This window comes from Pipistrellus kuhlii, unplaced genomic scaffold (genome assembly GCF_014108245.1).
Source record: "Pipistrellus kuhlii isolate mPipKuh1 unplaced genomic scaffold, mPipKuh1.p scaffold_m20_p_11, whole genome shotgun sequence".
In the NCBI taxonomy this organism is placed as follows: Eukaryota; Metazoa; Chordata; class Mammalia; order Chiroptera; family Vespertilionidae; genus Pipistrellus; species Pipistrellus kuhlii.
Window position 1 is genome coordinate 22,908,656 of NW_023425416.1, and position 17,898 is coordinate 22,926,553.

Consider the following 17,898-nt stretch of genomic DNA (forward strand, 5'->3'; position numbering starts at 1 on the left):
GGGCTTGGACTCATCACTCCTCCTCGGAGACGGCAAACCGAAGGATCGCCGCTGGCAAGGGATCTCCTCCAGGTAACACAGTGAGAACCTGACAGAACACTCGCTGACTCCCTGCCTCCGTCCGAGGTGGGGCGGGACGGGGCGAGGGTGCAGCAGGCCGACTGAGGGAGGCCCCCGGAGGCCGCCCCCTTCTCCCTGCCCGGCCCGGACTCACCTCCACCATTTTTGTAGCAGAGGTACGGAAAACGCCAGACGTTGCCCAAACCGACGAAGCCGCCAGCCACGGAGAGCACAAAGTCGATCTTGCTGGACCACTTCTCCCGCTGCGGGGGCTTCCCCTCAGCCTCGTCCTCCGGACGCGTGCCCGGGCTCTTTCCCGGAGACGGCTTCAGGATGTCCTTGTGGAAGTCCTTCAGACACTGCAGCTTCTCCTTGGTGGCCATCTCCTCCTCGCTCTCTGCGGGGACCAAACAGAGCCCGGAGGGCGGTTGGCAAACAGCCTGTGTGCCTTCGACACCAGCCCGCCCGTCTCACCCACGGGCCCTGCCAGCCCCTCGTCTGCCCACTGGTCTGACCATGTCCCGAGCGAGTCAGACCCCCTGGAGGCAAGCAGGGACCTAGTGATTCAGACACTGGCAGACGCCTTCCCTCAAGCGACTGCTGAGAGAAGCTCTGGGGACCCATGGCTGGCCGTCCTTGAATGCCATACCTCGTCCTGCACCGGCAGGCAGATAAGCACGAAGCCATCCCTGGCATGACATCACCTCCACCAACTATCACACACCCAGGCACTTCGAAGGCACCGCCAAATAAATAAACCTGCCTGGGTTTTCTGGAAATGGATACTATTTCTAAATTTCGGATTTGCGTAGAAAACGACAGCTCCCATTTCACTCACGAGCCAGCACAGTGCCTGGCGCCGGGGGGCCTGTGCCTCACTGTAAAGGAACAAACACCGAATGAACGAGGAACGGGGTGTCAGCCTGGGATGGAAACAGTATTTGAAAACGGGGTTTCCATCCAAGTACGGGAAATGGATGTGTAGGAAAGATAATTTGCAATGAACCAGCCACATCCCTGCAGCATTAAAAAGCAGGGATTGGCCCAGGTGAGGATTATGTAAGAAAGCCAGTTAATCTCCTTTGTTCACCATTCTCCATCCCTTCTCTGGCTTGCTCCGACCCCTGTGTCATCCAGGTCCCCTGTCCTCGGACTCCTGATGGATTTGGCAATGGCAGGCCCCAAGGAGGTCAAATCCCTAAGCCTCCAGGAGCTGTCTGTGATCATTCTCAGCCCACCCCTGCCTGGACCCCGTTCTAGAAGACATCTGCCCCCAGCCAGGGTGGAGCCTCTTCTTTCTGGGCCTCCTCCTCTGGAGTTCTCACTCTCCCTGGTAGCTCAGCCTTGAGGACAAGAGGATCATGAGTCCCAGCCTGCAGGGAGAGGGTACCTTCAAAGGTTTACCCCTCTGTGCCAGAGCGCCTCAGAGGACATGCACTGGAGGACCAGCGCTCATGGGCCTGCCCACCCCTCCCTGAGCCTGTTTCTCCACCTGCAGAAGGAAAGGAACAATGGCAAAGGCGGCCGGCTCAGAGCCAAGAAGCCTGGGCCACAACTTGTCTTCGTGATCCAAACTGGTGGCCAACACCGAAAATATCAGATTTCAGAGAAAAGTCAAGATTTCTAGGTTCTCGTGAAAAACCTGGAAGCTCGGACCACGTTTCGCTCACACTCCTTTTGGCCGCCATCGGCGGGACCAGAGGCGGCCCCTCACGTGGGCACAGCTGGGCCAGCTCACCCAGCTCACAGGACATCTTCAGTGGGCATCCCAGTCTGTCTTGTCAAACTGAGTGGCACTACCTGAAAATGTCTTGATTCACGTCCTTGCTTCCTTGTTAACTGCCTCCACCTCGACTACAGTTGTGTCTCCACAGGGACAAGGGCCCATCTGCCCAGAGCCTGATGCACAGCAGGTCGTCAAGCAAGGACCGTTGGGTAGATGGTTCCCAGAGCGGGATCTGCAAGCAGCTGGTGCTAAGTGTGAATCCCAGCTCGGCCGCTTCCCAAGCACTGGTCTCGACAAGTCACTGGGCCTCAGACAGAGCCTTGCACTCCATGCTGCGCGGCCCAGAAAGCCATCCGAGGCCGAGCGAGGTGGAGGCGGGGGCTGCCCGCGGACCTGGGTGTGGAGACGGGACGTGGTGGCCTGGCACCAGAAGCTGGGCCCACAGGGGCCGTGCTCTGAGGAGCAGAGGCACAGAAGCATAACAGAACCCCCCCATTTCCCTCACACCTCCTTCCTCTCCCTGGCTCGGGGTGGGGGACCCCAATTGTTTTGCTATCTGGTGGTGAGCAGACCGAGAAAAGGCTTCCTGGAGCCGCCGGGCGGCTCGCTGAGCCCTTCCTCTGTCTCCCCAGCACAGACTGGCGGCGGCATCCGCATGGCCTTTCTTTGCCCTGCTCCCTCGGGGCGACGCGGGGGTTCGGCCGGGCGTATGGCTACTGTAAAAATAGCCCGGGCGGCCAGCATTGTTCCAGTGTTAATTTGTGCAACCCCCGATGGCTATCTGAGCGGCCCATTGTGGGCTGGCTGGATGGGAGCACAATTAGAGGATGTGGGACACAGCTCCCTCCTAGTGAAGATGTTTTTCAAGGAATGACCCCTGAGCCTCCAAGAAAGGTTGGTTCCGCCCTCTTGGGCTCTCCTTGGATCTCAGAGCTGGAAGGCACTCCACAAGGTCAGCCAGATGGAGGGGGCAGTGGCCAGCTTCTGCTCACAGAGGCCGCTGAGACTGACAAAGCTCTTTCCTACTGGGAGCTGGGGTCGGCTTCCCATGGCTACCCTGAGGGTCCCGGCTCTGTCCTCGGGGCCCAGACCCACGTGCCACCCTGGCACTCAGAGAACCCTCTAGAAACATGGGGTAGCACCACGTTCCCTGAGATCCCCTCTGCTCCAGGCTCCGGTTTCCTACAAGGCCAGGCCTCCAGGCCCCTCTCCACACTCAGGACCGCATCTTTCCGACCCCCTGGGCGAGCCTGGATCGGGGCAGGGCCCGAATGGGGCAGAGCTGAGGCCTGAAAGGTGCCCGGGGTGGTGGCGGCTTCCCCGATGCTCATTCCTCCTTCACCATCGCCTGTCCCACCTGTGGCAGCTGCAATCACCTGCCCTTTGAGAACACCCGGCCTGCAGCCCTGCCTCTGGCTCCCTCCATGACATCCTCCACGACCTCATTCATTGCGGCAGGACACACCCAGGTGCAGACAGCCAAACCCCCTTCATGGGGCTCATTCCAAGCCCCTCTGGGGCGCCTGACCAGCCTGGCGCCTATAGAATGCCACACAGCAGCAAGATGGCAGATTCTGCCTCTCATACATTCTTGGCTTCCACCTACGTCTCTCCATCACCATGGCAACCACCATGCTCCAGACCCCAAGAGTCCTTGTAGGGCATGGAAGTCGGCCTCCTCACAGGCCTGCCTGCTGATAATCTGCCCCCCCCCCCCCCCCCCCCCCACCCCCCAATCTATTCTCAACACGGCAGCTCAAGGCAACTTGTGAAGCTCACTCAGATCACCGTGCCCTCCCACCCAGCCCTCCACCATTCCCCGCAGGAAACACCAGCTCCTCCCCCAAGGCCTCCCGGGGCTCGCAATGCAGACACTGGCCCCACAGAACATCTTTAGTTCGTCCCCCTCAGGCTGACGCCTTGCACGGATGCTCCGGGCCCTCTGGTGATACAGCCTGGGCCCCGCAGGAATCAAAGCGTGAGCTCTGGCCTGGAAGCTGGCAGCCGCTTCTTGTCTGGGTGACCTCAGGCACGTGTTCAACCTCCCTGGTCCTCAGTGTCCCCATCTGCAAAGTGGGGACAGCTACTCACCTCCCAGGGGTGTCCTGAGGACTGGACAAGAGAGGTGCACGGAAAGTGCTTACAGCGGCCCGTGGCATGTGGCAAGCACTCCTTAAATAGTAGCTGCTAGGATTACTGTTGTTAGTACTGCTATAATTATTATCAGGTCCCGCCTGACCTTGGGGTCAGCCCTCCTCAGGGTGAAATCAACAACGCTCCGAGGGGGCCAAGCGACACTCCCAAGGTCATAAAACTGCTGGTGACAGTGACCGTGACGTGCCCAGATTCCTGGCTCTGCTCCTGCTGGCCCCCGGCCGGCCCAGCCCGATCTCAGCGGACACTCGGCGAGGCCCCCTCGTTCTCCACCGCCCCCCGGCCCACCCCGAGACCCAGCGCGCAGGAGCGGCTCCCTCCAAGGCATCCCGGCAGGCGCGGCCGTGCCGGCCGGTGCTGGGAGCTGTTTTCCTTGGCGCCCGGCCCGTGGCTATTCTGTAGCTAAGGCGATACATAATTCCCCATTTCAAGAGCTTCCTCTTTGATTATTACAACAGCTATCGGCGATTAGAACGGACTCTGATACGGAGGCTCCGAGAGGAAGAAGGCGCCCTCCTCGCCCGGCCGGCCGGCCGAGAGCGCCTTGTCTCTGTTCCAGGGGCCAAAGCCAGAACTGGCTGTGCCCTCAGGCTGATATGAGGATCACCTGGCCGGCTCCGGCACGTACTTGGGACAGATTCAAGCTGGTGGCGGCGACGCTGGATTTAAAAGAGGTTCCTTTGCTCCCCCTGATGGAAAACGGCAAGGACTTATTCTGGGCTGAGCTGACGGGAAACAGCTTTCTGTGCTCTCTTCCAAGACCCTTAGTGAAGAGGGGCTTTCGATCTCCTAGAGCACATGTGTCAAACACAAGGCCCGCGGGCCAAATCCGTCCCGCCAGGCCTTGCAATGTGGCCCGCACCGCGCTGTCATCACTGCACTCTGCTGCGTTTCCATCACAATGACAGTTTATGACTGTTCAGTAAACCATTCAGCCCGCGATTTAGGCTGGATTTTAGATTTTGGCCCCTTCTCTGATTGAGTTTGACACCCCTATCCTAGATGGAGGAGAAGCTGTGGCTCAAGCAGGAAAGGGGGTTTGAGCCAGAATTTCCCACCTGGGTCTGGAGCAAAGCTCAGCGAGGAGGAGGCCTCTGCACTGTTTGCAGATGGGGACACTGAGGCAGAGGTCCAGAGGGAGGGCAGAGCAGGGCTGGGGACTGGGTGTCCTGCCTGCTCCAGTGCCCTCCCACCCCCTCCCGCCCCAGGTGCCCCCGGGCCAGCCAGCTGGGCCTTGAATTGAGTTGCAGATGCTGCTGTGGCCGTCTCCTCAGGCATCTGGTCCCCAAATCCATGAATTGAGAAAAGTCCACCTGCAGAACCAAACTCTCCAGTGAATAGCTCCCCAGAACAATGACTTAAATCTCTCAACATAGACTGATGAACAAGAACAGACCCAGAGATAAGGAGCCATGGGTCAGACTGTTAGACCTCAAAGGGAGGGCGGGGATAAAAGAGAGAGATCAACCAAAGGACTTATGTGTACACACATGAGCCTAACCAGTGGTCAAGGACAATAGGGGGGTGGGGACATGAGTGGGGATGGTGGATGGGAGATTGGAATGGGGGGTTGAGGACAAATATGTGATACCTTAATCCATAAAGAAGTTAGTTTTTAAAAAATCTCTCACTGTCACTGACTTAACCACTCAGGAGCTTCTGCCATGGGTTTTAAATAAGAGGACAGGTGCTTTTTCTCTTTCTTCTTTGGATTGCTCCCTTCCCTGTCTACCCTCCTCCTATGAGGGGGGCAGGAAGTGGAGGCTCCCCCCATTCCTGCTCCCCCCACCCCTCCTCAGACCCCCCCTCTCCCCCCACACACACACTCCAAAAGGACCTACCACGCGGCTGGCCTCTAAGACCGACTGGACAGTTGCTATTTCTCAGCAAACCTCTGGGGGTTAGGCAAGCAGCTCCCAGCACCCAGGCCTGGGGAAGGAGGAGACCTGGATGACAGACCCACTTTACAAGCGGGGAAACACAAGGCCCGAGTGGCCCCCTGCCTGTTGGGCTGTAGAATGAAGCACACTGCTTCTCTGTCCCCTTCTCTGCCCTCCTTTTCCGTCTCCCTATCCACTCCAGAGCCGGTGTTCTGGGCTCACCGAGGTCATGACTATGCTGTGTGCCCCGGGGCAAGTGGCAACCTTCTCTGTGCCTCAGTTTCCTCCCTGATTTAAAAAAAAAAATGAGGATGAAAATAAAACTCACCTCTCAGGGATTAAATAGGATGGTGCCTATAAAATTTTCAGCATAGGTATTGGTACATATTAAGTGATGGATAAATATTAGCTATTATTGAAGAAAGCAGCTGACCACATTGGGACTTGATTTTACCATGTGGCAGGCATGGTATCCCAAGTGCTTAAAAAAAAAAAAAAGGAACAGAAAGAGTCTGCGTTTATTGGCTGCTGACCGCACACATTTACTCAGCACTGTGCCGAAGCTTTGCAAGCATTTTCTTAGCCCCTCAATGGGGCCGTTCCCCTCTCTGTTTTGAAGACGAGGTGCAGAGAGGTGAAGTCACCTGCCCAGGGTCATGCAGCAAGTACAAGGCCCGGGAGCTCAAATGGCTCCCAGGTCTATTTTGGCTTCTAGGGTCCATGCAACCCGTTGGCTTTAGCAAAATCAAAAAGTGAAATCAGGCCCTGCGCCTTTAAGCCAACGTCAAGCCACTGGACTGGGCTGACAAGTTAGGGAAGTAGGCAAGGGCAAACATGGAAATGAGCCGACACATGGCAGAGTCGGGGCAGGGTCTGGGGACCTGGGGGGCAGTCAGTGCCCAGGGCCACAGGGATGAGGAGCCGGGAGGGCTGATGAAACCCATGGACTAAGGCAGAACGGACAGTGCAGTGGCCCGATGCTTCCTCTAGTGAACAGGGTCTCCTGAATGGATTCCAAAGGGCTCCTATGAGCCCTGGCTCCACAGACTCCAGGCAATGGACAGGAGGGCTGCGGTCAATGAGTAATACCATCTACCACATACCATCCCGGCCAAGAAAACATTTAACAATTAAGCACCCTCCCTCCAAACAGTGAGTTGGGCTAAGAGCACAATTTCACCTTCTACCGAGGACAGCTGATTTTTAAAAGTAGAAATTAAAGTGTGTGTGTTTTGTTATAAAGGTACATCTTTAAACAATCTAATCATTTGATCGAGCCACGTGATCTGTATCCTTCTACCTACCTTGTATTATTTATTCTTAACTCAGGCTAACTCAGGTGTGACAAGCTCAAGACCTCTAAGCTCAGAGACCTCCAGGGGCCTGGCAGGCAAAGGACAGGAGTCCGGTGGGGAGGCCACAGGGAAGAGTAGGGATTGCAGCAAAAGGGAACCAGCCACAGGTGGCTCTTCTCAGCCCAGCTCCTGGGATTGGGGCCCCCCACACCCCCAGGGAGGCCAGTATGCCCATTACACCTCAGATTTCTGCCACTTTCTCAAGAGAGGCAGAAATCTGAGGTGTAATGGGCATACACACTTCCCCAATTCCTAAGACACCGTGTGGGCCAAACACAAACACCGTTTGCTCCCTTTGGTCCTATCACTGCCCCAGGTCACCCAAGGCGGCCACAGCAAAGGACAATCGGACCAGCCCAGCCTCATAGGCCCAAGGCTCACCCCAGTGAGGTCATCCAGGAAGCCTGGCATTGTTTCGCCCGGAACAAAGCCGAAACAATGAGCGACAATGCTCTGGTCCTAGTGAAAGTGAATTGTTTGGGGCACTGTTTTCAGCATGACATCCCTGGGGACAGTGTCTGTGAGCAAGGTCCTCCCTTCCCTAATCCAACTGCAACCTGTCCCACCCCACAAAAGTCCAGGTCACCCTCATGACCCCCTCCCCCACCTCCGCTGAGAGCACCTGCTGGCTCAGGCTCAGCCTTCAGAAACGTGTGCGTCCCCCCAGGCCACGCGAAGCCTCCCTTTCCCAGATCAGGAAGTAGAAGCTCCGAGAAGGGGAGGGTCTGGCCAGGCCACCAGCCCCGAGGCGGTGGGCCAGGATTTGCACCCGAATTCTGACTCCACACCGTCCTTGGGGCAAGGGCGAGCTCTACACAGGGACCCACCAGAGCAGGTGACACTTCTGGGTCTGAGGTTTGCAAAGGAAAATGTGGGCAGACGGACACAAATTTTGCGAAGAACTGGCCTCTGGGACAACACCGGCAGGGAGCAGGGCAGGCCGTGGGCCTGGTGTACAGCCACCGTGTCCTCATCCCCGCACAAAATCGTCTGCAGGTAAAAGGTCTCAGGACTGGGTTTCCAAATATCTTTCTTATCTTCTTGCAGAGGGCAGGCCTTGACCCAAAGCCCAGAGACCACAGGCAGACCGCAGAGAAGAAACAAAGAGGAGGACGTGCAAACTGCAAGGGAGGGGGGTGGGTGGGGGAGGGGTGACCTGAGAAGGTTCCCCCTCCCCCCCAGGGCTGGGCCTAGAGAAGGGTAGAGGGGCGGGAGCAGTGTGGTTGGGCACCTCCCCGCTACCCCAGGTGAAGGTGAGGTGGGCACAATCATGCCCAAAACAGAGGTGGCCCAGGCACCAGCCAAGCGAGTCGTGGGCTCAGGACAGGAAAGTGGGCTCGGAGTCAGAGAGCTGGGCCTATTTCAGTTCCACTGGGTCACTCTGGGCAGGTACTTCCCCTTTTCATCCCGGATATCCAGGGGGGCGGGGAAACAGAGCGAGGGGGCTTCGGCAAGCCGTGCATGCTGGATAAATAAACATTTTCTGACCGCCTACCCTAGGTGCCAGGCACGGCTCCAGGAGCTGGGGGCGTGGACACCAGCCCTGAGGAGCTGACATTCCAGGAGGAGGGGATGGACACTAACACAAACATGCCTTACGCCCGGGCCCGCACGTAGACGACAACCAAGCGGGATGAGGTGTAGGTGATGGGGTAAGGGGGTGGGGGGCGGGGGGTGGGACAGGGTGTGTCAGAGAGGCCCCTGTGAGGGGGTGACATTTCATAACGGCAGCCGCTCCCCGAGGACTGGCTCTGGGCAGGCACCATGGCTTAGCCCGTTCAGGCGCCAGCTCATGTATTCCTCTTAGAAGCCCGGACGGAAGGAGGAGGCCCAGAGAGGCGAGCCACCTGCCCACAAGCCACACACTGGGATCCATTCGCACCCAGGCGAGACCGGCTCCAGGGTCTGTGCTTTTAGCCATAGAGATCTGCAAACATCAGAGGGGATGATGTCCTCAGCGCAGGGAGCAGCGTGGGCAGAGAGGGACACACTGGGCTTCATAAGGGAACAGAGAAGGCCGGTGTGGGAAGAGAGAAAAGAGGGGACAGGGCCTGGAGGCCAGGGTTAGGACCTAGGTTTGTACGAAGGGTGGACAGCCCCTGAGAGCCTTGCCCTGCCTCACGAAAGGCTCAGCACATTCAGCTAAAAGCTCCCACCTGTGCCCGACCACCTGGCCAACCAGAGTGAGAGGAAGGGGATCCGAGAGCTCCTACGGGCTTCTCCCTGTGAGCAGCTGCTCCCGGGGGGCTTGATAGTCCCGGGTACCCCAGAGCCGTCAGGCTCTCCCTCCGGAGCCACGTTCGCCCTTGGGATGGGCTGAAGGTGGCTGCCCAGAGGCACCAGCCAAGGATGGGCGGTGGCACGCCTTCCCCTTGGCCGAGGGCCACCACGCCGGGGACACAGAGAAGAAAATGTTCTTGTGCTCGGCGTCCAGACCCCCGCACCCCTCCGCGGGTGAGGCCCGTGGCTTTGGAAAGGACAGGGTCAGCCGTTGATGCTGCTGGACCTCAGACAAGCCCGTTCCCTGCACGGAGCAGGCCCTTACTCACCGGAGCTGGTCAGGAGGAAACGCCCGGCTGTCCCACGCGGACCGAGCACCTACTCACTGCACCGCCGGCCCCTGCAGGGGGCACAGGGGCACCTGCGTGCCCTCGGGTGCTCGTGTCCAGAGACAGGGGAGGGACTTGGAAAAGTTACGGAAATTATTCTGCCAGTGCATAAGGACCGGAGCACGCGTCTGAGTCAAGAGGGGATGAGAGAGGCTTCAAGGAGGAAGTGTCATGACACGGCCTGGCTGGGCCCCTCGGCCGGCCCTGCGCCCGGGGAAGCCAGGGGTCCGGGAACAGGCAGGCCTCTCGGATCCTGTCTGACGGGGTTCAGGCCCCAAACGCCACTTAGGTTTCCAGCACACGCCAGGCGCCGCCGCCATCGCCAAAGCTTAGCCAGAGGAGAGGATTAGGCGGGCGAGAAGGGCCGCCATGATGTCTGCCGGGCGCTCGAGGGCCTGTGTTCAGGCACCAGGCGGTGAGTCAGCAGGCAACAGCCTCTGGGCGCTGACTCACCAGCCACAGGCCTGCCACTCTCCTCCCGTCAGCCTCCCCACCACCCCGGGCCTCAGCCTGGCTTTGCCGGAAGTGGGGGTGAGCGTGAGGGTGGGGGTGGGGGGGTCAGCCATGATCCTGAAGCAGGCTTTGCAGAACAGAACCCAGGATTATTTCTGGAGGCCACAAAAAGAGACTCGAGAGAGAAAAAAAGAAAAGGCTCGGTTTTCATTTCCTCAAACTTCCCCTTTTGAGCTGCAAGAACCCGAAAACCGCCCTCCTCTCACTGGCTGTGAAAAGCAAACAAAGAGCAGCCCCTCCCTTGCTGGATGGAAACCGGAGAGAGACAGGCCGGGTGGCAGGGCCCGAGAGAGGCCCGCCTGTGGCCCAGGGCCCGCTCCCTGCCCGGCGCCCTGCGGACTCGGCTCCCTGGAAACCGGCCAGGGCACCTGTGCCGTAGGGCCTTGGGCGAGTCACCTCTCGGGCTCAGCGGGACCCGCTGTCAGGTGGGCGTGATATCTCCTCTGTGGCCATGACCTGTGCAAACTCCCAGCTCAGGACGTGTTGGTAAACAAGCTCCCCTTCTCGTTCTTGTGGTTCCTCTTTTAAACAGGTCTCTCCTCGGGGGAGAAGGAACTTGTCTAACTTCCTACCTCACCCTAACCTAGACATTTAGCTCCAGGGCAGTGTGGTGCCTGCAGAAGGAAGCAGCCTGGGAGTCAGCAGGACGGAGGGTGAAGGGCCCACAACGACGTCTGCGGCCGGTGCCCCTGTGTCAGAGCGAAGGCGCTTTAGTCCGGACGACGGGTCCCTTATCTGGAAGTCAAGTTTCAAGGGTCCTCCGCCATCTGGAGCCCACCCAAGACCCCAGGGAGTACTAAACCACACCTGGGCTCATGCCGCTCCCTGAGCCGGGCACGCCGTTCCCCCAGCAACTCACGGCGATAGACCCCAGGGCAGAGGCCAGGCCACACTCACCGGCCCATCATGTCACCATCTGTCTGCTCTTCTGCTGCCCAGAGCCTGGTTCTGTGACTATTGGTCCAACAGAACACCCCGGGCTCAGGACTCTGGGGACACTCAATATGGGAGTAAATACCTTCTACCTTTTAGCCTGTGAGGGCTCCTGGACCGGGACTACAGCAATGGCGGCCGCTGAGCACACGACAGGGAGGTCCACAGGGGAAGGATGGGCCCCAAGCGCTCTCTGCTAGCGAGTGGGATGGGTTCCGGCATCTTCCGAATGGTGTAAAACTCACAGTCCAGCCCACACCAGCGTCGGGGTGAGCTCGACGGAGGACAGACATGCCTCTGCTGTGGTTTTCCCATGTGTGCAGCCCAGACAGGGCCATCCCCCTCAGGTTTTCACGTGCCATTGGTTCTCCTCTGCCCTATGGCCACTGCTGGGCTCTCGCTGAGAACTGTATGACAAACAGAGAGTTCTCCTGGGGAGACCTCCGCTTCTTCATCTGTAAAACCGTCCCTTGCTGAAGCTCCTGGGCTCTCGGGCAAAGCAGGTGAACGACCAAAATCCTCACCTGTGCCCGAACACTGGCCTCGCCCGGGACTCTGGCCAAAATGACAGGTGCCCAGCCCACCCCAAACCTACGAAATCTGAATCTCACTGAAAGGCTGGAAAACCAGCCCGCAGACTCCCCGGGTGAGGTTGGGAACGGGGATGCTGATGAACTGGGCGACACTTGGTAAAACATAAAACAAAAGCAACCTATACAGAGGACTTGGTGACGGATAATGCGCACGTGTGTGTGTGTGTGTGTGTGTGTGTGCGCGCGCGCACGCACGCGCGCAGGTGTTACACGTGGACAGTCTCCCCCGCCGGGCTCTGAGCAGCGGGGGGCTGGGCCCAGCTCAGTTTCACTTCCCCAGCCCCAGCAGGTCCGGGGCCTTCCCCAGGAACCATTTGCTCAGTAGTTCTCCTATTGCCACAGCTCCGTACAGTTCCCTTGGGTGGGCGCTTCTGTGCCCAGTTTACCAACAAGGGAACTGAGGCTCAGAGAGGTGAGAGGACCTGGCCCAAGGTTACCCAGGGAGGGGCAGAGCCAGAATATGAACCCAGGACAAGGCCAACACTGCTTGGTCAAGTGAAAAGGAGCTTAGAAATACAGGTGAGAGCTGTCAGGTGGACGACCTGGGGCTCCGGGGCAGAGAGCCGAGTGGAGTATGTGGGATCCGTGCATCACAGACCCCCAACCCAGGGGGAGTGAAGGAGGCTGGGCCTGGCCCCTCAGTCTGGCGAGGCCTGGGGTCTCGCTGGCTCAGGCAGCTTCTCCAAAGACAGGAACGAGGCACGGGTTACATCGCCTGGGACTTGGGCCCCCGCTCCCCGGCTGTCACCCCTACAGAGGGGGGTTCCTTTTTCCCTAAAGTAGAGGCAGCAGGTAGGGTCTTCCCAAAAGGAGAAACACCTGTTCCTAAAATGCCGGCTACCCAAGCACAGGGAACCCCTGGCAAGGCCCCAGGAGGCCCCAGTGAGGCCCAGCTCTGCCAGTGACCACTGCCTGACCAAGGCCAGGCCTGCCCCGAGGGCTGTGCTTTAGGCCAGGCGACCAGGAGATCCAGCGCGTGTGCGCACACACACACACACACACACACACAGCCTTCTCTCGCAGAAGTAAATGTACTGCTTACATAAATCTGTGCCTCAGTTTCCTCGAATACAGAATGGGAATAGCAATACCTCTGAGGGTCATGGGAGTTAAATGAGCTAGTATGTGTAGACCGCTTAGAACAGCACCTGGATAAAGTGTCCGATGTCAAGCTGATGGCCAGATTCACACACTCTCCCCAGAGCAGTGACAGCCTGGACTCATCGCCAAGGCTCTGCCAGGCACCACCAGGCCCACTGGGCACTTACTTCCCAGGCCATCTCACACGGCCAGGACCAGGGCTCCCCTGCCGGTCAGCCATCTCTGCAACGTGGCCGTCACCCTCACAGTCACCCCAGTCTCCGCCCCATCCCCCTTTCCCTTCTGTTCCAACTTCCTCTCCCTTTCCTCAGTGGTGAGGATTGGGAAACCCTGGGGTTCCTCCCCCCACTCCCAGTATTTTGCTGACTGAGGGCAATGGGGGTGCCATGGGCTAGTGGCTTCCCGGAGATCTGAGCATAAGTGTGGGAAGCTCCTGTCACCTCCTCTTCCTAGCCTTGGGGTGCAGCTGGGAGAGCATCTCAGGTAGCGGCCCATGCAGGACAGAGGGCAGGAGGAGGGGCTGGCAGCTAGACCAGGCCTGCAGCCCCCACACAAGGTATTGGGACCGTTCTAGCCCTCAGGGCTGTGGCGCCTGCCAAGCCGGGGAGGTGGAAGTCTCCGGGGCTGGGGCCTGGACGGAGAGCGGACAAAGGCTTTGCTGTGAGCACTGCTGGGAAAGAGGACTGCACAGCGGCCTCGCCAACCACGGGGGCGACGGAAGACAAGCTCCTTGGAGTAGAGCGGCCAATGAGCCTCCCATCTTCCCTCCTTCCTTCCCGCCGGTCACTCTGGGCGGCTGTGAGAGGAAGGTGTCCCCCAGGATGGCTGCAGCTGCAGAAACCAGATACTGTGACCCCGCGACTCCTCCTGGCAGCCTCAGAACCTCAGAGGTCCCTGAGCGCCGAGACCCCTCACCGAGCCATCCCTGAGTGACACAGCAGCCCAGGCCCCCGGGCCCAGAGTTCACAGATGAGGATTCCGAAGCCTGCGAGGGGAAGGGGCTTGCCACGGAAGCTCTAGTCAGGCTGCCAGGGATCAAATCCTGGCTCTGCTGTGTGACCTGGGCAGCCTGCTTACTGTGCCTCAGTTTCCTCAGCAGAACATGCAGCTGAGAGTAGATCAACCTCCCAGGGCAGAGGGGTGACCTCATGAACGGACACAAGCAAACCACTCAGCACACAGCCAGGCACAGCCAGCTGCATACCGAGATGTGATGCATGAGGGTGACCACTATTCGCACTGCAGCAGATCTCAGATGGAAGTGCCTACTAGTAGGAAGGCAAGGCAGCAGCAGCCATTGTGGTTGCTCTCAGAACATTCCAGAGCTTCATCCCAAGGCTGTCCAGTGTGCCAGGCCTCTGCCAACCTGGGTGAGCCTCCGCCAGCTGCAAGTGCAAGGAGAAAGCCAAGGCATTGAGTCAAGGCCTGGGGGGGGGGGCGGGGAGGGGGAGAAGGGGAAATGAGACTGCCTGGGCACCTTTCTTAAACCCGATTAACCCTACTTGCTAACATTGCAGCCTTCCTACTTTTTTTTTTTTTTTTGGGGGGGGGGGTAATGGGGAGGAGAGGTGGTACTAAAGATGTCATTTCTTTCACAACATCATAGTGAGAGCAGATGGTATCTTTTTAAAAATTGGTAAAATAAAAAAGTTTACGCCGAAACCGGTTTGGCTCGGTGGATAGACCATCGGCCTACGGACTGAAAGATCCCAGGTTCGAGTCCGGTCAAGGGCATGTACCTTGGTTTTGGGCACATCACCAGTGGGGGGGTGTGCAAGAGGCAGCTGATCGATGATTATCTCTCATCAGTGTTTCTAACTCTCTATCCCTCTCTCTTCCTCTCTGTAAAAAAATCAATAAAATCAATATATTTTTTAAAAAGTTTACCAGCCCCAGGGTAGGCCATTCCACTCCTCAACCCAGATTTGTCTCTTGAATGTGTACTAGTTCGTGAAATTCAATGCCAATAATGTGCCCATTTTGCAGGTGGGGGAACTGAGGCCTAGGTATAAAAGTTTCTGTCTCCAATGTCTCAACTCTGGACCCTGCACGGCCGGTTCCCTTCCCAGCCTGCTCTGACTTTGGATGCTTAGGACCAGCTCTACTCCTTACTTATTTGGGGAGCTCTTTTCCAGGCCCGGGGAAATCAGAGCCCCAAATCCCATGGGAGACCTAGTCCCTAAGGGCCCTTCCTGGCCGCCCAGGGACCCATCTTCAGTCGATGCAGAGGCCGAGAGGCTCCATCAAAGGATTTGAACAAACAGAGGGTCGGTCCCACTGGTGGTCTGGGGTGAGAAATCTGGGCAAGCCCTTTCCAGCAGGGGGCGCCAGGCCCTGCTCTGAGGTGGACGCCTCTGAGAAAGGCCTGTTCCCACCAGGCCCCAGCAGGACCACTGGGGTCAGAACTCAGAAGCACCTGGGCTCCCCCGTGTGTCCCCTGCTCCCTCTCCCACCCAGGCAGACTCCCTGAACACCGTTTCCTAGGTAACCAGATCTGCTGGAGGCCTCCCACCTCGAAGCCTGAATTATAGAAGTAAGCCCAAGGTGGTTCTCTCAGGGGACAGAGGACCTGTGAGCAGCCAGGACCAGGTGGACTAGCAAAAGTGACTTGCCCCTGGGGAAGTCCAATGGGGTGCATCAGAGGCCTGGCAGGGTGCCGGCGATGCCCAGCACCTGGGCTCTGGGCCTCAGCATATCTGCTCAGGAAGTCCCAATGCCCCTTCCATCAAAGCCCAGGTGCCCAGAGACTGCCTTCTCCGAAAACGTGCTGCTGACCGGGAATGTCCCTAAGCAGAACCAAAGCCAGAGAGAGGGTTCCTAACCACAGAACTCACTGTCTCCGTACACCAACCATCGCCCGGGAGGTGCTGGGCTTTCACGGCTCAGTGCATTTTCCCAGGCGGTTCCCGGCAGGCCCAGGAATGCACATCCCTGCTCTTCTCATCTTCAAATGCCAGCTTCTCCAGGAAGCCATTCCCTAACCATTCCCTGCCCCTCTCCCAGCTGAGCGAGTAGCTTGTTCCTCAGCTGCAGTCCTCAAACCTTCCTCCTGTGGTCACCTCTGCATCCCAGGGTGCTCTAGGGCAGGGGGTGGTGGCAACTGAGGAGGACCTGGGCTGATATGTTATAGCAACCCTTGGTTCTTTTCCAGCTGTTCTTAAATCCTGGAAACAATAATTGCAGCTAACCTGGTGTACCTGGCACTTCGATGGGCACCCGGTATAATTCTAGCAAGCAGTAATTTTTTTTTAATCATGCTAAATATTTTTATTTCTTTAAATTACTGATTATGGCTGCTCACTTTTCTCCTATAATTAGTCCAAGGTAATGAGACTTCATAGCATTTTCCAGAGTCGGATAGGATATAAAGCACACTTGAAATGCCTAGATGAATGGAAAAATCTTCCAAATACAAGTCACAGAGGGAAATGCCAGTTCTCTGGTTTAAGCACACATGTGTGCCAGGCTCAATGTCTGGCATTTGGGTGCAGGCGTTTACCCAGTCCTTACCAATGACTCTATGAGATGACAGATCTTACCCCGTGAGGTTCAAAGAGGCTGAGTGACTTGACCAAAGCTGTACAGCCCGGAAGAGACGGGGGCCCCAGAGTCCCGGTTTCTCAGCCACCGGGCGCTGGGACAACTCCTATTCCCCCGAGGCCGGCAGGAGGCAGGGGGTGTCATGGTGCAAATCAACCAGCTGGGTTAGAATTCACGTCTCCCGGCGGGCCCAGATCACAGGTACTCCCCCGTCTTCAAGGACCGGGCTGCAGCCAGTCTCCGCCACAGAACGCAGCCACCCAAACATCCACTTAGCGCAGGCTTTGTCCTAAGTGCCCCACAAAGATCTCCCCATTTAATTATGTATACCTGCTGGGATGACTAACACTGGCCTCGCAGGCCAGGAAGAGCTTTTAACTATTAAGTCCAGCCTGCCCAGAGCAATTAAGCAGCTATGTGGCTAATCTCAAATAATTGATGCCGGGAGGGGTGGAATCCAGCGGTTCTGTCTCCAAGCCCGGGCCATGTTTGGAAATGTAACTGCCCGGGTCCACCTCACTCCCTCCCGCTCAGCCCCGAGAACATCCCCTACCTCCACACCTCCCCCAAGCTCTCCCTCACCCTGACCCTCTCGCTGGCAAAGCGGCCGACCGGGACTTAATCAGCTTCCTCCTCCCATAGATAGCCAGCGATCTGGCAGTCTCCTTTGGCTGCTTGTGGGCAAGGATACCTGGAATTTAGGCCACACAACTATAATTAGTTGAGAAATCAGTCCTTTTTAATTGACTCGTCTATTTATCTGTTCAATCAGTTCCTGCTGACCCCCAGATGGCTGCGTTCTAAATAATTCCTGCCCGACACTGACCCTGGAGAGGAGGGATCCTACTGGCCGCTCCAGCTTTGTTCTCCGAATTCCTCAACAGGCGCCCCCCCCCTCCCCCACAGACTCTGTTCCCCAAATGCTCTTTGCCTAGTTCCACTTTTGCCTCTGCTGTGTCACCAGAAAAGCCTGTAGCTGGAACCTCCTAGCACTGCCACTTGCCTGCTTAAGCAGTAGTGACCTCAGGAATGCCATTCCCCTCGGGGGCCTCAGTTGCATCATCACTGAAATGGGGCACCTCGCAGGGCCCACGGGAAGGTACAAGGAAGTGCCTCAATACGGGAATTAGGTTTGCTCTCCGGAGAAACGGTCCGGCCCTGAGGAAAAGATCAGCCGCCTTTCTTGTCCCGCAGTTGGTAAACACTGACTGTACCCCTTTTCTCAGCATCTCCTCCCAGTGCCGAGAAAGGCGGACACACACTGTTCGGGACAGCGGGGACACACACACACACACACACACACACACACACACACCAAATAAACAGCTCCGTTGGCTGTTTTGTGTCAAACAGGCAGCCAGTGCGCTGGCACGGCGGTCCCCTCCCGAGGTACTTTCTATGCTTCTAAAAACCACGTGAGTCAGCAAAACTGGG

The 17,898-nt window shown here is 57.8% G+C and overlaps 1 protein-coding gene across 8 annotated transcripts in view; it reads right to left on the reverse strand.

Moving 5' to 3' along the window:
- SLC6A6 (solute carrier family 6 member 6) overlaps nucleotides 1–17,898 on the reverse strand; it is a 76,979-nt gene that overhangs the window by 36,176 nt on the left and 22,905 nt on the right. For 6 of the 8 annotated variants that reach the window (XM_045579220.1, XM_036431233.2, XM_036431235.2 and 3 more), the window contains exon 3: nucleotides 215–457. In XM_045579220.1, coding sequence (XP_045435176.1) covers nucleotides 215–443 — 229 coding nt within the window. In that variant the 5' untranslated portion in view covers nucleotides 444–457. Of the gene's footprint in view, nucleotides 1–214; nucleotides 461–9,724; nucleotides 9,743–17,898 lie in introns of those variants that run through there. The other 2 variants (XM_036431232.2, XM_036431231.2) reach the window with 2 other exon arrangements.